Source organism: Molossus molossus, unplaced genomic scaffold (assembly GCF_014108415.1).
Source record: "Molossus molossus isolate mMolMol1 unplaced genomic scaffold, mMolMol1.p scaffold_m16_p_21, whole genome shotgun sequence".
Lineage (NCBI taxonomy): Eukaryota > Metazoa > Chordata > Mammalia > Chiroptera > Molossidae > Molossus > Molossus molossus.
Window position 1 is genome coordinate 43,373,900 of NW_023425357.1, and position 16,371 is coordinate 43,390,270.

General features: G+C 44.7%; 1 protein-coding gene across 2 annotated transcripts in view; it reads right to left on the reverse strand.

The window, feature by feature from the left end:
- The window catches only part of GNAO1 (G protein subunit alpha o1), a 151,205-nt gene extending 140,775 nt beyond the window's left edge, over positions 1 to 10,430 (reverse strand). For both annotated transcript variants that reach the window (XM_036275444.1, XM_036275445.1), the window contains exons 1-2: positions 9,598 to 10,430; positions 9,331 to 9,373 (exon numbers count right to left, since the gene is read on the reverse strand). In XM_036275444.1, the coding sequence (XP_036131337.1) occupies positions 9,331 to 9,373; positions 9,598 to 9,715 (161 nt within the window). In that variant the 5' untranslated portion in view covers positions 9,716 to 10,430. The remainder of the gene's footprint in view (positions 1 to 9,330; positions 9,374 to 9,597) is intronic.
- Positions 10,431 to 16,371: the final 5,941 nt, after the last annotated feature.

Here is a 16,371-nt window from a genome sequence, read left to right on the forward strand (position 1 = left end):
CTAAAGTGCAAACTGATCTTATTCTCTTAAAAACCTCCAATGGGATTTAATTATATTAAGAATAAAATCCAAAGTCCTTAGCACAAAAGTTAAGGCCCCTCATGATCTGATCTCTCTCATCTTTTGCCCTTCACCTCTTGACACTTTTATATATTGTACTCTAAATCAAACCAATTATTTACATTCCCAGCATGTTCCATATGGTGACGTATTTTAGTGTCTTTGCACATGCTGGTCCCTCTGTCTGGAATTCCTTTTTTCTATCTGGCTAACTACCACTCATTTCTAAGACAGCCCACATGTCATTTTCTCTTGGCTGACCTCTAAACTTCCTGCCTAGAGAATGTAGGTGCCCTCTGTTCTCCCACAGCTTCATGGTACTTCCTGTCCTGAAGTGTAAGCTGTCTTTCACATGTAGCTTCCTTTAGGCTGAATTCCTCTAAGGCAGGGACTGAGACCTTCCTCTCTACCTCCATGACATCATGTACATGCCTAGCACACCATTGGCACTCAGTAAATGCTTATGGATGGACAGACAGATTGATGGATCAACAGATGAATGAATGGTTGAATGGATGGATATTGTACTATCCTGTCTTTCCCAAGTCTTCTCCAAGCCACCTGCTTCCATCAAAGCCAGAGCCTCCAGTGGCAGCTTCTTTGCTGCCACCTACAAATGGCCCACACCTCTGAGGCAGGAACAAAAAATGATTTCAGAAGCTTTCCAGAGGATGGTTAGGAAACACTCTGGTGTCAGAATAAATGTGATACATGTTGATGACCACCACCTCCACTTCCAGAAGGAACCCAGCACTAACAAAATCAGCTATCACCCTTAACCAAGGCTAGTGCCATCCCACTTGCTGATGGGTACTGGGTCCCTGCCTGCTCACGCCCCATTGCCCAATTACCCACATGGTATTCTAGCAAGAACAATATAGAGTTAGAAAGGAAAAGACATACATTTTGGAATTAGACAAATTGTAATCTGAATGCATTACTCACTTACCATACTGTGTGGCCTTAAGCAAGCCACTTAACTTCTCTGAGCCTTACTTCCTCATCCGTAAGATGGAGCTAATGACTGTATTTCCTCATAGGTTGGTGTAAAAAAGGAAGTGAGGATGATGGATTGGATAAAAAATGATGACCATAGCCTATGATTGCCAAAGGCTTTCAGAATTATTGTTCCAGCTCATGTAGAAATGAGTTTGCATTCCTGGTGTATCTCATTTCATTCTCTCTTTTCTTCAACTAACATTTATGAAGTACCTCATCTTCATAATGGTACCAGACATTGGGCCCAGTGCTGTATTATGAGAAAAACCCATTTCTGCTTTAGAGAACTCTGGTAGGGAGGCAGCACCCAGACTAGGAAGGGAGACATACACAGAAACCCTAGTTAACAACATGTAATAAATATTAGTGCTCTGAGACCCTGGAGGCAGGTGACCCAGGCTTGATTTTACTGCATGGGGATTTTACTGTCTGTTGGCTAAGACATAGGCAGTGAATCCAAGGTAAATCCTTGACCATGGAGTCCTATCTTTATATTTACTTATATATCCTACACTTATATATCCCCTTTTTTCTTTTCTCCATTCTTGGTTGAGAAATCAAGTGAGTAGGGGGACAAATTCAGGGCACCGACTATTAGCCTTGTAGAATTTTATTTTATTTTATTTTAATTTTGGTGCTATGAAAAGCACAATGTTTTTCTTCTTCTCTATAAAGAAAATTAGAACAAAGATGGCTCAGCAGATAAAAGCTGTGGGCGGTAAATACTCCCACGATCCCCCCTGCATTTCAGGCTTCTAGGTTTCTCTTTGCATCTGTGTCTTAGAGCTAAGAAACTGGCAAGAGGCCTGAGACATTCTAGGTTGAAAGCCCATATCCTAATTAAGAGATGAATTAGGGGCTAAATATCTGCCCAAAGTCAAATTAAAGAATGAGTCAAAATTAAAACACAGTTCTCCTGATCCTCCCCTTTTACTGGTCTGCAATCTCTCAAGTCCCTGGATCTTAGGCACTTGAATCCCAGCAAGTTCCTTCACCTGCAGCCATCCTGGTAGAAGGCAGGACTGTCTCCATTTCTAAGTCACAGACAAAATTCTCCTTCTAACATGTCATTGGGTCTCTCCTCACAGGAACATCCTGTTTCTCACTAACAGGATACTTTCAGATCCTTCTCTTTGGTTTGAGAACCACATCTGCGTGAAAAGTTTGGTTAGAAGAGGTTTTCTCAAAATGCCTCTTAGGACTATGACTTTTCCTGGCTGACAAAGCTTTGTGGTTAAGGCTGCCATTGTGCCATTATCTTGACCTTAAAAGAGCTTTCATGGGTACCCCTATCCCCATAGGATGGAACCATAATTGATACTTTTATATTTAGAATCTTGAATCAGAGAACTCAAAGACCCTGAGAATGAAGGTAATTCCCAATTTGTAGACCACTTAGAATAGGAAAGGGATTTGGGGTAGCCCCGGTCCAGCTTTTTAGAAAGCAGAGCCCTCAGTCCTGGCTGGTTTGGCTCAGCGGTTAGAGCATTGGCCCAGGTACCAAAGAGGCCCAGGTTCGGTTCCCGCTAAGGGCACATACCTTGGTTGCAGTTTGTCCCCAGCCCGGTTCGGGTTGTGTGGGTGGCAACCGCTTGATGTGTCTCTCTCACATAGATATTTCTCTCTCTCTCCCTCCTACTCTATCTGAAGATGAATGCAAAAATGTCCTTGGGTGAGGATAAAAAAAAACAGAGCCCTCAGAGAGACAGGGGCAGAGCCACTTGTCTTGACTCCAAGTCCAGTGCTCTTTCTCCCTCTTTGTACTATCGCTCCAGTCTCTTGGGCTGAAGCAGCTGCGCCATCAAAAATGTCAGTTATGACAACAGTTTGTTATATAACTGGTGCTGCAGAGCAGGCAAGGGGAAGAAGCCATGAGCATGATCCACAGCAGCCCCCCCTGGCTGTCAGAGCAGCTAAGTCCCACATACTGGAGAAGAGAACTCCATATGGGAAAGAAACACTTGCTAATCAATCAAAGGAATAAAAACTAAAGCTGAAATTTATATGATTTCTGGAAACTGTTATAAGGGCATTCCATATACTACATCATTTAATGCTCACAACAACTGTATTAGGTAGTTATTTTTATTATCAAGCCCATTTTACAGGCAAAGAAACTGAGGCACAAAAAGGTAGGTATCATGTTTAAGGTCACATATCTAGTTAGTGTTAGAGCCAAGATTTAAGATTTGATTACAGAGTCCATGCTCTTAATCACCTCTCAAGTTTAGAGAAGCATGCTAAACTGCTTTTCTAAATAAGAAACTACCTATTTCTCTGAACCAGTAACTAGCCACTGTTTCTTCCTCTCCTTCCCCTCTGTGCTAATGACTGATTTGTTAAATGCTTTCTTTTCTAACCACTATTGTGCACAAATGAGGGGCACAGAATAAAATAAGAATGTGATACAAATTCTAACAAATCCTTAGAGTGGAGCTCATTTGAACACCTTTTAGCTTCTTAGGATGATGTCATCAATAAGAAAGTGGGGTAAAGTGCTCTTCTCACAGCATTTGCTGTTTGAAAATCCCTGTAGTACTTGTATACACACACACACACACACACACACACACACACACACATTTATTTTTCTTCTTCCAAAATCAAAAGTTGTTCATTGCTAGGGTCACCTATGGGGCTAATCCTTTCCAACATTTTTTTTGTTGATGTTTAAAATCATCCCTTCACCAGCTTGTCTACTGTCTTTCAGCTCAAGATGTGCTCTTGTGATAATGGTCTGCTAGCTTCATATAAAATGAAACTAAAAACACCCTGGGAGACAGGGAGCCAAGTCCCTGCATCCAGATGGACTGAGCACATGTCAAAAAATAGGATCTTATTCTACTGATATTAAGTCTCCAGTGTTAACAGAGACAGGGTGCTGTGAGCAGCTGAAAAACACGAGTGATCCTGTCGTACCTTTAGCAGGAGCACAACATAATCTAGAGAGTTTCTGTGCTAAAGAAACAAGAGTACTCTGATTCTGGGTGCAGTACATCTAATCTATTGCCACAAAGAGAACAGAAATTCTGGATTCCTTTCAAGTCATGTCAATCCCCCATAAAACCTCATCCATTTAATCTAATCAGCAACAACACTTTCAACAAGCAGAATGGTTCTATTTCAGAATCTAACAGGTAACCAAGGCTCAAGAATTCCATAGCTAATTCCTCAGGAGATCAGGTGGACTGTTTGCTACTCTTCTGGCAGGAAGGTCTGCTGGTATTTACAGCTCAGTGAACAGTAAGGAGGGAGAGAGCACCATCCATCAGCAAAAAAGAACTCATCTGCTACTTGATCTGACATTCTGTTCGCGCTCACGCTGTCTCCAGAGAGCAAGGTGCATCCATTTGAATAAACATGGAGACAGGAGGAAGGGAGGGTAGCAAAACAGCTGGGAGGATGATTGCGGAGATAACAAGTCCAAAGATCTAGAAGAGTGGCTCTTGGTGGAGCACTGCTTCAACATGGGACCCGTTAGGGATGTGCAGGAAATGCCCTTTTAGACAGCTGCACTTTTATGGAGTAATAGCTGTGTGTTGCCATCTGCCTCCATTCATGCCTACCATTTAGTAGGTGCTGAACAGGGGTGTGTTCAATGAACACAGGCTTGCCCGGAACCCAACCCTAATAGCAGACACCCTAATTACAACACCAGAATGAGCTGGTAGGAGAAAACCACCAGCCTCTGGCAGCGGGTGACATCTTAAGATTGCCTTCCCTGACAGGGTGGGGTCTGTCCTTAGAATCATATCCCACTATAAGGGCTAGGATATTTGTATGAGTATGATGTCTTTATCAGGCAAATTCTTAAATCTGTTTTACAGTGGCACTGAGCAGGCACCTTGGGAATGAGCACACACCCAAAGTGCTCTATTTACTGTGTCCATGTATGTAAAGCATAGCAGCTAGGAGGCCATGCCTCATTGCCACTTTCAAACTCTCTGCCTTCCTAAAAATCTACTTAATGCTTCAGAGACAGATTGCTTGGATGCAACATCACAGAAAACTCAACACCTCAAATGAGGGCAAACTGTGATGCCCATGGTAACTCCATACTTCATTTTGCATTTTCATCAGGTAGAAGGCCAAATAGCAGTTGTTACTATTTGTTTAGAATGGGAAGTCACTTAAAGTGATATTCTGTCGATTCTATACTTCATAAAATATAATTCTTTAAGAGATTTCTTTGTAAAGGTTTTGGTAATTAAATTAAATGAACTCTTAAAAATCTTGATTAGTCTGAATAACTAAGAGTCTCATTGATTACAAAAATGGTGAGGTTGGCCCTGGCCGGTGTGGTTTGGTTGGTTGGAGCATGGTTGATTCCATGCATGGAAGAGCTGTGGGTTCAATTCTTGGTCAGGGCACATACCTGGGTTATGGGTTTGATCCTCGGTCAGGGCATGTAAGGGAGGTGAATGATGGATGTTTCTCGAACCGCTATTCCTCTCTCTCTCCTTCTCCTTTCCTCTCTAAAATTAATTAAATAAAAATATTAAAAAAAAAAAAAAAGGTGAGGTTGTATCACAGGTGAGGCTGCAACCTCCAAGTAAGCAAAATTATTTTAAATGCCACACATAAAAAAGGGCACTGATTACTCATGGTATGTGTGAAATTATATTTGTGCTGTTTCAATTATCAGTGTTTATTTCTCAGTACTAAAATGTTTTGGATTGTCTGACACAGAGCTCCCAAACACTAGTTCACAATCACATACACAAATTCAAAACAAACCCAAAAGCTGTGTTCAAATGAAAGTTTTAATAAATCGTTAAGAATCAGGCTTTTAAAATGACAGTCTAATCTGTGATATCTCTTAAGTGGATGCAAGTTTCCCATTACAACATGTAGCAAGCAAAATAATTTCAAAGGTCAGTCTCCCTGTAATGTTCCTAGGCTCATGCAGGTGTTGACATTTTGTTGTAAGCAGCATATGCCAGCCAGTCCTTTATCATATAACTTCAGTTATTACAGGCATATAGAGAAAACTATTCCTTTCAATTAGCACATTACAATATGGATAACAACACAGGCTGGATGGAATGGCTCTTTGCTCTTCCGGAAATGCTGATTAAAAAGGATTTAGAGATGTCTGAATATCCATAGTCTTCCTCTCAATTCAACAGGCTAAGCCATTAAACTGCAGTCTCCATTAGGACATCATCAAGACATTACCCATAGAGATCTCTCTAATTTCATCTGCCCAGATGAAATTAAACAGCAACCTCATTAACTCATACATATGGCCTGATTGGTTGGTCACCAATTGTATTGCACAGGCAAGTCCGAAACTGCTTTCTGTAATTGCCACCTAGATTTTCAGGCCCAGCCCCACCCACAGTACAATTCTCCTGACTCAAGTGACTCTTAGCTTAGTGGTGATCAGGAAAACCATCTCTGTAAGGGAGGATTCAAAAGAATTTGTCACTAGAATACAGTGACACCAATCCCACATTTTGTGGTTAATAAAACAAGTCCTGCATCCAGCTTGGCACAAAGCCCTGATCTGATTTATTTCAAGCCAAGCTGGAGGACTTACAGAAAAAAGCTGCCATTCATGAATGCTTCAGGACAGGCCACCAGGGTCCCTTGTAGCAAAATTTACATAAGCCAGAAATCTCTCTGACTGACCTTTTGACCAAACCTAGCCTATTTTCTAAAGAGTTGGTGTATTTATAAAAATATATATGTATGTGTGTGTGTGTGTGTGTGTGTGTGTATATATAGTTTTACCAACAAAATCTCAGTTTTGCCTGAAATTTTTCTTCAAAAAGGTGTCCTGTATGGGTGACAAAAGGAGGGAGTGCAGGGAAAAGAGAAGAAATGCTCAGATATCTGATTTAACCATCACAAACATCAAAAGCTTGGTGTGGGTTTTTCCCCCTCCTTAGTGTAACCAAATATGAGACACATAAATCTACATCCCAAGAAAGTCTACATTTAAGTCTACATACAGCCTTCATTTAAGATTTCCTGCCCCAGTACATAATTAGAAATTTTCATTCTAAAATGGCACATCTATCTCCTTAGAGAGCTCAGCTCTCATTGAATAAAAAAGGCTAGGTGCCTTTTGGAGGACTCGGCATATATTTTTAAACTTCTTATTAAATCAACCTAATTTATGGGGCATGTTTAAGAAAAGCAGGCAAGGAGGTGATTTGGTAGATGCAAAGTTAATTTGCAGACTCTAGGATACCACCCCCTTTCTCCCCTCCTCCACCCCCTGCCCACCCGCGAGCATTTCCGAATGCCTTCGGCCCCTTACGAAGCAGCTCGGCTTTCTCCGCCCGGACCGGACCGACTCAGTTCCGAACACTGACGAGTCCCTCCGAGTCCTGCGCCCAGCCCGCGTCGAGCCTTGCCGAGCACCGCCGAGCTGAGCCCCATCGACTTTTCTAGCCTCGGTTGGGCGCTGTCCACCACTCCAAACGCCTGAAACCTCACCCAGCTCTGGTGGCTGGGGCTTCTACAGGGCTCTGAGCCCGCCACTGCAGATTACAGGCTTCTTAAGTTTTAAAACATCTCCCCCTGGAGAGAAAGAGGTGGCTCTGCTTGCATTTACTGACCTGCAAGGGCTCCCGGCAGATGCAACATGCACCTTGTTGCAAAGAGCAATTCCCCAGGCCCCGCCTCTCCATCCATTTGGGTTGCACAAGCTCCAGAGAAGCCCCAGGCCAAATTACCGGTGGCTCAGAGGCTCAGAGGGGGTGCGGTGAGCCCAGGGGACCTTTGCACAGAAAGCCCCAGGGGCCTCGCGAACAAAAATAAGAACATGTCAAGCAGACAGGGAAAATTGTCTCTAAGTCGCTACTCCCTACCATCATGGCGCCGTTAGAACCCGCTTGTCATGCCTGTTACACATGCAAGAATTTTTGCATCTTGTTTCTGAAACTGCAAGCACGCTTCGTCTCTTACCCCCCTTTCCATGAAAGGGGTTTTTATTTTCCATTGTTTTCCTACGGGATGCAATTACTTCGACTATTCTGTCAGGTTGAAAAATAATCATTTTTGTTTACTGCACAGCAACCCCTAATTAGAAGCTGTGTGTGCACGAAGGTGTCATAGCAAAGCAACGTGGAATCCTCGCTAAATGGTCTTAAGGAACTCCTCCATCCGGAACTGACAGGTCAACGGAAGCAGCAGGGCCAGGAGACTTGGAGGGCGCACCCCTTCCCCTCAGACCACCACCCTCCCCAAGCAAGCTGCCTGTGGGCTCACCAGAAACTGTCGAGTAGATGGGGCAAGAAGCGAGCCTGAGAGTGGGAAGGAGGGGTGAGGCTCCTTACTGAGAAAGTGCGGAAGAGAAGAAATATCCCATTTTGTTTTAATTTTCCACCATCACTCAAATCCACCCCCAGTTAATTAGGAGGGGAAACTGATATCTAAGGCAGAAGGGGGCATCGTCAAGTGGGGCCTGAAATCCGCATTGTGGGTAGATTACATGGAACATGGCCTATGCAGAGTGTAAATAAATATATTGATAAAGGCCACAGAGGGAACGAAAACTGCCAGTGTCAGGACAGCAAACGCTGGGAGAATGGGGGAAGGGGGGGGGGAGCAAGGGGTGGGCATTCAGCCTCACAGCCAGCGTTTCCCCTTCCACCTCTGCCTTGGATACACAGCTGTGCCAGTAATATCCACTTAGAAACCCATCCCCTCCCCTACCACAATCCCCTTCCCCTAACCCTCATTCTCTTTGGGGGGAGGGGGGAACTACAACCTCCAATTCAGCACCAAATCCATGAACAGCAGACACTTGACCCTCCACCCCAGCAATCTAGGGCTGGGTTCCCTCCATGTTTTAGCCAAATTCAAAATCACTGCCCCAGGAGAAAAGCAGGGGTAATGGGATTAAGGGTATAGAGTGAGGGATGGAGGAAGAAGGAGTGAGAGACAGAATGAAACAGAGACAGAAATAGAGGCAATAATACACACAGAACACCCCGCAAGCAAGAGTAATGATCATAATCATGCCAATAGTGTGATGTTCTGATCAATATGGCGGACACTGTCATTCATACAACTACAGGTTTTCCTTGTCCCCTCCCCTCCCAAACAACACCCACCCCAGGGTTTGGGGTGTGAGACCTAGAACCAACGTAGGAAATGGGCGAGGGGAGTCAAATCCAGGTGTGTGTGTGTGTGTGTGTGTGTGTGTACACGAATTAAAAACCGGGCCTGGAGAGCAACGTGGAGTGAGCAAGGTAATACAAAAGATTAAAAATTATTCTTAATAAAAGTACAAATACCAGTGCCACAGGGACTTACTTCATCTGCTTCACAATGGTGCTTTTTCCTGATTCTCCAGCCCCTGTTGGGACAGACGGGGGAGGGGGAGGAAATTGGTAAGTGTCAGTTTAGGGGAATGGGGTATAGGGTAGGGGGGTAAGGCATGCGAGAGGGTGGGCGATCCTGGCACATGGTGATGCTAACTTGGGGACCAGGTCTCCCCAGGCGCGAATGGGGTGGGGGAGCTGACTGAGGGGTTTCGGAGTGGCCGGGGTCGGGGGATGGGGGCGGCAGCTCGGTTCTTACCCAGCAGGAGTAGTTTCACGTCTTTGGCGGCGCTGATGCCATCCTCTTTGAGGTTTTTCTCAATCGCCTTGCTCCGCTCGAGGGCGGCTCTCTCCTCTGCGCTCAGAGTACATCCCATGGTGGCCCCTTCCCTGCCACAGCCCGCACGACTCGGCTGGCACGGCTCCCCGGCTTGGCGCGCCCCCCACCCCCCCAGAGAGCAGAGCCTGGGCTCAAAGGGGGAAAAAAATCACGCTATTCTCCCTTTGGCTGAAAACAAAAATGTCGGGAAACCAGAGCCCCCCCAAAAGACAGCCGCTAACAAGATTCTAGCAGCGTAGACTCGCGGCAGCTGGCGGGGCTCTGGGGGTGTCGAGGCGAGGGTAGCCGGGGTCTGGGGCTCTGGAACCGAGGCAGGTGGCGCCCGCGGTCCGAGGAAGCGCCGGCTGCAGGCACTGAGGCTTGTGCAGGACCCAAAATAAATAAAATAATAGTCGAGGCAGGAACTGCAGCCGGAGCCGGCGGAGGGTGGGGTGGGGGGCAGGGTGGGTCCTTCTGCCGCTACTGCCGGAGGAGGAGGCGGCGCGGCGCGGGGAGTGGAGGGAGTGAGTCGGGGGATGCTGCTAGTGCATGTGCATCGCCGATCCTCAGCCGTCGGTGCGTTCGCGGCGCTTTCGCTGACCCCCGCGCGCTGGGCAGGGCTGGGCAGGGGGCCGGCCCCGGGGGCAGGTCTCTAGCGGGAGGCGGTGTCGCTATCTCCCAGAGCTCGCATCGCTCGGTGGAGTCTACCGAAGACGGAGAGCGCGAGGTAGCCGCAGCCAGCCGGGAGCTCGAAGGGGAGAGAGGGAGCGAGAGAGGCTGGAGGGAGGGGAGAAAAAAATGAAGGGAGGGCAAGCGAGCGCGCGCGCCACAGCCCGGGCGGGGGAGGGGGCGAGCGCAGCGCGAGTGCGCCAGCGGCTCTGCGCACCCCGCACCGCCGACCGCCCGCTGACGTCAGCAGAGCCGCGCGCTGAGCCTGGGGACAGGGAGGGGCGGGGGCGGGGAGGCGCGCGCGCCCAGGCCCTCGTCAGTTGGCGGTGGCGCGCGCGGCCTTCCCCTGTCCAGCCTCCCCCACTTCGCTTCCCTCGGAGGCCCGTGGCTCCCTGGGGTGGCGCGTGCGGGCCCTGGCGGGGGCGGGGCCGGGGCTCCTCCCCGCCCCGCGCTCGGGCTGCGCCGGCCTCCTTGTCAATGGGAGCGCAGGGCTGGGCCCCGCTCGCCGCCGTCAGGTGGGCCTAGTTGCCCGCGTCCCGCGCCGCCTCTCTCCCTGTCCGGTTTCCTCTCCATCTTGGCTCCAGCGGCTCCCCTTCTTGGTTCCTCTCCTGCTGCTGGGGCCATAGCAGCCGAGGCCGAATGACCTCAGCGAACGTGAGGAGACAGTGGGTCTGAGGAAACCTGCGTTCCGGATGATTCGCCTTGGAGGCGTGGGAACAGATTCGGATTTTTCGCTTCCCGCGTCCCACAAACATTTATTGAGCATCTAGTATGGCTGCGAGGGGAGAGGGACACAGCAGGATGAGACAAAGCCTGGACGTGCCCTCCAGGAGTCTCTGCTGCCCTTCGCCACCGCAACCCGCGCCCAGATTCCCGGCCCTCGCGTCGCGGGCGGCGGCCCCAGCCGGGCCGCCAGTGGGGGAGGGGCAGCTCTCCCGCGAGGGCGCTTCCAGCGGGGCTGGCTCCCTGCCTCGGGGGAGCTTTGGCTCCTGTGGCTCGTTATGCTCGTTCTGTTGAGGTCTTTGCACCGATCTCTCTCGTCCTGCCCCTTCCCAAAACACAGATTCATAAAATGAATTTTAAATAGATTTTCTTCCTTTCTTCAACTTAAAAAAAAATGTTGCCCCATTCATTTATTTTGCCAATAAAGACCCAGAAACGCGGGTCCGCTGCTCGCGCGCTGAGGAGACGCGCACGTTGGCCACACATCGGCCATATTCTGGGTGGTCCCCGAGATTTGAAGAGACGAGTTCTCGCTGCTCGAAAACCAGGTCCCCAGACCGCCCCGGGACCTCGCGGAGAGGGGCCAGCGGGAAAGTTTGCTTGGGGACGGCAGAGGAAAACGGCCAGGGGAAAACGCTATTTTTTTCTAACACTTGGGCATTTCTGTGACTCGGAAAGCAAACTTGTTTGTTTCATTTCAACAACAGAAAAAAACACACCTCTGTTTTGGAAACGTTACCCAGCATAAAAATACATTTGCAATTGCGGGGTGGGGGTGGGGCAGTTCAGGCCCACCGAGAAGAAAATGTTTTTCCCTGAATTTTAATTTGTTATTTCCCAGAATGGGTTTGCCTCACCCTACAAATAGCTATGTCAAAAGTGCTATGCAATACAATTTGAAAATTTAAATTTGAGCCACATTTACTTTTCTAGGAAACTGACAAAGGACTCTTAAAGAATTGTTTTATAAAGTAAATAGCTTCTCCCCCCCCCCCAAACCTGCACTCCAGTCTTTTTTCGTGTGTATGTTTAGAGGGGAGATTAGGCGATAAATCTGGTTTGTTTAAAATTAGGGTGTCACCAAAAGTCAGTTTTCCAGATCCAAAACAGAGTTGAGGTACCCAACATTTTATGAAATTTGTTATTTCCCCCCAAGTTTGCTAGGATGATTATGCAGATCTATCAGATATAAGGGGAAAATTCAGCAACCTCACCAAGATTCTTCTCTCTCTACAAGATTACATCTGAAAGACTGAAAGGTAAGAATATAACCATTTCTTTGCAGATGGTAGTTTATATTTTATATTTCAATGCTCTTTCATATCAAGTAATATTTTATTTAGGATCTAAGCTCTTGGGACATTGTGACTTGTACAATTGAATCACACTATCCTTGATTTTAGGTATATTTATTCCTTCTCGATCTCATACCTAGTCTGGTAGAAATGCAAACCTATTTTTTTGTTTTGTTCTTTATTCACTCTACTTACTAAGCACCTACCTACCATGTACAGAGTAATGTTCTAGGCACTGTAGATGTTGCATTTCAGGTTTGTCCACCCGGCTTTCTTTTTCTGAGTCTTTTTGCATCTTTATAGCTGGGTTTCATAAAAGACTGATAATAATCTCGTTGGTCTGTATAGTGCTTCACAGTTTACAGAGCACTTTTATTTTTTTATTTTTTATTTATTTTTTTGTTACAGATGTTTCTCCTTTTTTTACCCCATTGACACCCTCCTCCCCATCCCCCCGGCTTTGTTGTCTATGTCCACTGATTATGCATACATGCATATAAGTTCTGTGGTTTATCTCTTCCCACCCCCCACTCCCTCTTCTGAGGGATGTCAGTCTGTGCCCTACTTCCATGTTTTACAGAGAACTTTTAAAAAATGATCACATAAACCTCAGTTAGGCACTGTGGTGAGGGGAGCATACTGGTTGAGTGGAAGGAACTTGGACCATCAATCCAGATTGACCTGGGTACCGGTTTATAGCTGAGAAAACTGAGGGAGGGGGGGCTGTTGAATAACTTACTCCAAGTCACATGGTCGTTCAGTAATAAGCCAGGGCTCCTTTCACAGGTTTGTGGCCTATTTGAGAAATAACGTGTTACTGAAATATATAAAGCATGCTTCCTGGATTCACAGGAGGCCCCCAACCCTGGAACTTGATTGTATCCTGGTCCCCCCAAAGGAAAGTGAGGATGAGAACATCCCAGTTCTCTGTGAGTTATTAATAATTAGATAATACCACAATATTTGTCCACAATTAATTCCTGTGGAGATAGGGAAATTACAATCCTAACATCAGGAATGATCAAATTTGTTTGGTTTTATTTTATGTTATCTTCAGAATTATATTTCTCTGATTATTGCTGTTGGCTAGAGAATGATGCTTATTTTTTCCATCGTCAGTCAAATTTCCTCCTTTACAAACACACACACACACACACACACACACATTGTTCAACATATTTTTATTTTTAAAAGGTAATTAGAATATTGTATGTGCTCTCTAAAGGGAACAACGACAAAAGCCCACATTAGGTTGCTTTTTTTACTACATGTGGCTCCTAATTCAGGAGGAAGTAATTTATGATATCAGCAAGATCCCCTAGTTCTGACTTACAGAGTGTAGGCTGTCATGAGATGAACTGAATTTCCTTATTTGTTCCCTTTTGTTATTAATTATGTGTATATTGACAATCTGCTGTGTTTAACATATTGACATAAACTCAAAGGCAGGTTTAGATATGAACTTGGATTCTTGAACTCTTGAAATCCCTGGAATGTTTTCTCAAAACCACTCACATCAGAATCAGCTGGGATGTTTGTGAAAAATTCATTCACCTATCTTACCAAGTAGACTCTTCTGCAATCTGCATTGACAGCCATTCCTCAGTTGATTTTTCTGTGCACAACGTGTGAAGACTTATGCAGAATCTGTATGTGCCAACTAATTCTGCTATGAGGCTACTTTCTTAAAATCCAAATATCTCACATGCTTCTGAACTCAACTTACAAAAATTTGATTTGAGAGAGAGAGGAAGGGAGGGGGAGAGATAGATGGTCGCCTCCTTCTTGCCCCCTGGGGATTTGACCCTTAACCTGGGCACGTGCCCTGACTGGGAACCAAACTGGTGACCTCTTTCTGCGTGGGTTGATGCTCAACCACTGAGCACCAGCAGGGCTCAACTTTTTTTTTTAAATGTTAACTGAGTTGGTAATTTTTTAAATTTTTTATTTCTGTCAAAGGAAAAAGTTATGAAAATCACTACTCCTTATGAATACTAATGTCAGGGAAGGAAAATAGGCTAAAATGTGTGATTCGTGAGCCAAATGAAATCAACCTGAATGTAGAGTGCATTAGACATTTTAGGGAGAGTGGTAGATCACTAGAGGTTTTAGGTTTCTGCATAAAGGGTTTCTATTATAAAATTGATAGCTCACAATCTAACTTAATGGTGAATATAATTTAGAAGAATGTCTGGGTAAGACTAACATATGACTTAGTGTTTTGTGATAAATACCTGGCATTAATGAGGGCAGATGTTGATAAAAAAAAAATTTTATGTCCCTATTTAGCCCGTATTCAGCACTTCTCTGACCTATATTCTTTTGTGTACATCTCTCAGACCTACTGAAGTAGCGGTTCTCAAATGTTATTGTGCATAAGAATTTTTAAAATGCAGATTCCTGGGTTCTATCTCTAGAATTTCTCAACCAGTAAGTCTGAGGTGGAGCCTGGAAATATTCATTTTTACAATCAGACCTCCCTCAAGTGATACTGATATCCTATGAGAAACACCTCACTAGACTGTCAGTTCCTTTGAGGTGAAGGAATTGTCTTTTCACTTGGTGTATATTCCAAAAGGCCAAGCATGGCCCACCGTCCACAGGTCATAATTTTTAATACTTTTAAACTAAATTCACCTGTTTGTAGGCAAGGGCGAAATCAGATCGCATATCTAAGTTCTTCTCATCTCTGAGGCTTTTGATTTTTCTGATAGAAAGTTTGTGACTTGATGATTCTAGAAAAAAATTAAGATTGGGTAAGTTCAAAAAGCTAATGACTTGTTTTCAAGTAAGGTTCTGAGGAATGAAATGGTCCTGATTTTAAACACACAAATGTGAGACTTATCGGCATTTAGGAGCATGTGAGAAGAGCATATGCTGAATGTTTTTGAAGTTCCCATCAGAAAATTCTTTGCTAAATTTTGTGTCTCATTTGTTATTTTGTAGAGTTTATGAAAAAAAAATAGTTTCTTTATAATATTTAGGAATAGGATGCCATAGGAAGAAAAAAAGGTTTTGTGTACTTTTTAATGAAGGAACTTGAATGAAGGAGCAGATTGTCTTACAGGTAATTGAATTGAGCTCTTAAGTTATTGAAGTCCATTATGTGGTCATTCTTAAGAGTTGTACAACAACATTAGTTGTACTTTGATGGTTCAAGAACCCCAAAGAGGTGTGCTTTGTGATTTTTCTCAGTTTAGGATAGGAAGAGAATTCCACAAGGATGCATTTGGCTTGAATTGAGTGGGAAGTTGGAAGGGCCTAAGCCTTGTGCTTTCAAATTGATAAGATTGACCAAGAGCTGAAATTAAAGTTGGAAGTGTAGTTTAATAAGAAGGCATTACTTAACAGCCATGATCCCTGATGTAATTTCTTTGGAAAATCTTTCATTAGGAACCAAGATTCTTATTTGTTATAATGGGAATAAGAGTACTTTTCAATCTACCTGGGCTGGCATTGACAGATAAGATTAACAGGTACATGTTTGTAAAATATTTATTTAATACTTAATAAGTCCTCCAGAAGACAGATTTCCTGACACAAAGGTTTTCCTGCATTATTTATCATATTTCCTATCTCCATAGAGCCTTTCACATGCAGCTCAAACACAGTTTAGACATTATCCCATTAGTCTTCTGTAAACTACAAGGTCCAAAGTCTTATTATTGCATTACTCTTTACAGATAGAAATGTTTTTGTTTGTTCCTACCAGTTGTATTTGTCAAAGCAAACTAAAGGTGAATTTTGTCTGAACGCAGTTAAAACCAATTTGAATTGACAGTAACAAGTGTGACTGGTGGGAGGGTGAGGCTATTAGTTAATTCAAACTTATTAGAAGATTAAAGGTGTTTGGCTAGACTAAATGCATGTAATTTTGTGACCTGTGCATTCTCTAAAGTACATGTAGTTTGGTGTGTTTCCAGTCTTCCAAGTACCAAGAACGTGGTGTTCCAGTGGGGTAACATGGTTCTTCAGTTGAGCTGACATTTGAGTGTGTTATCTGTTCCCCAAAGGCCTACAAAACCCT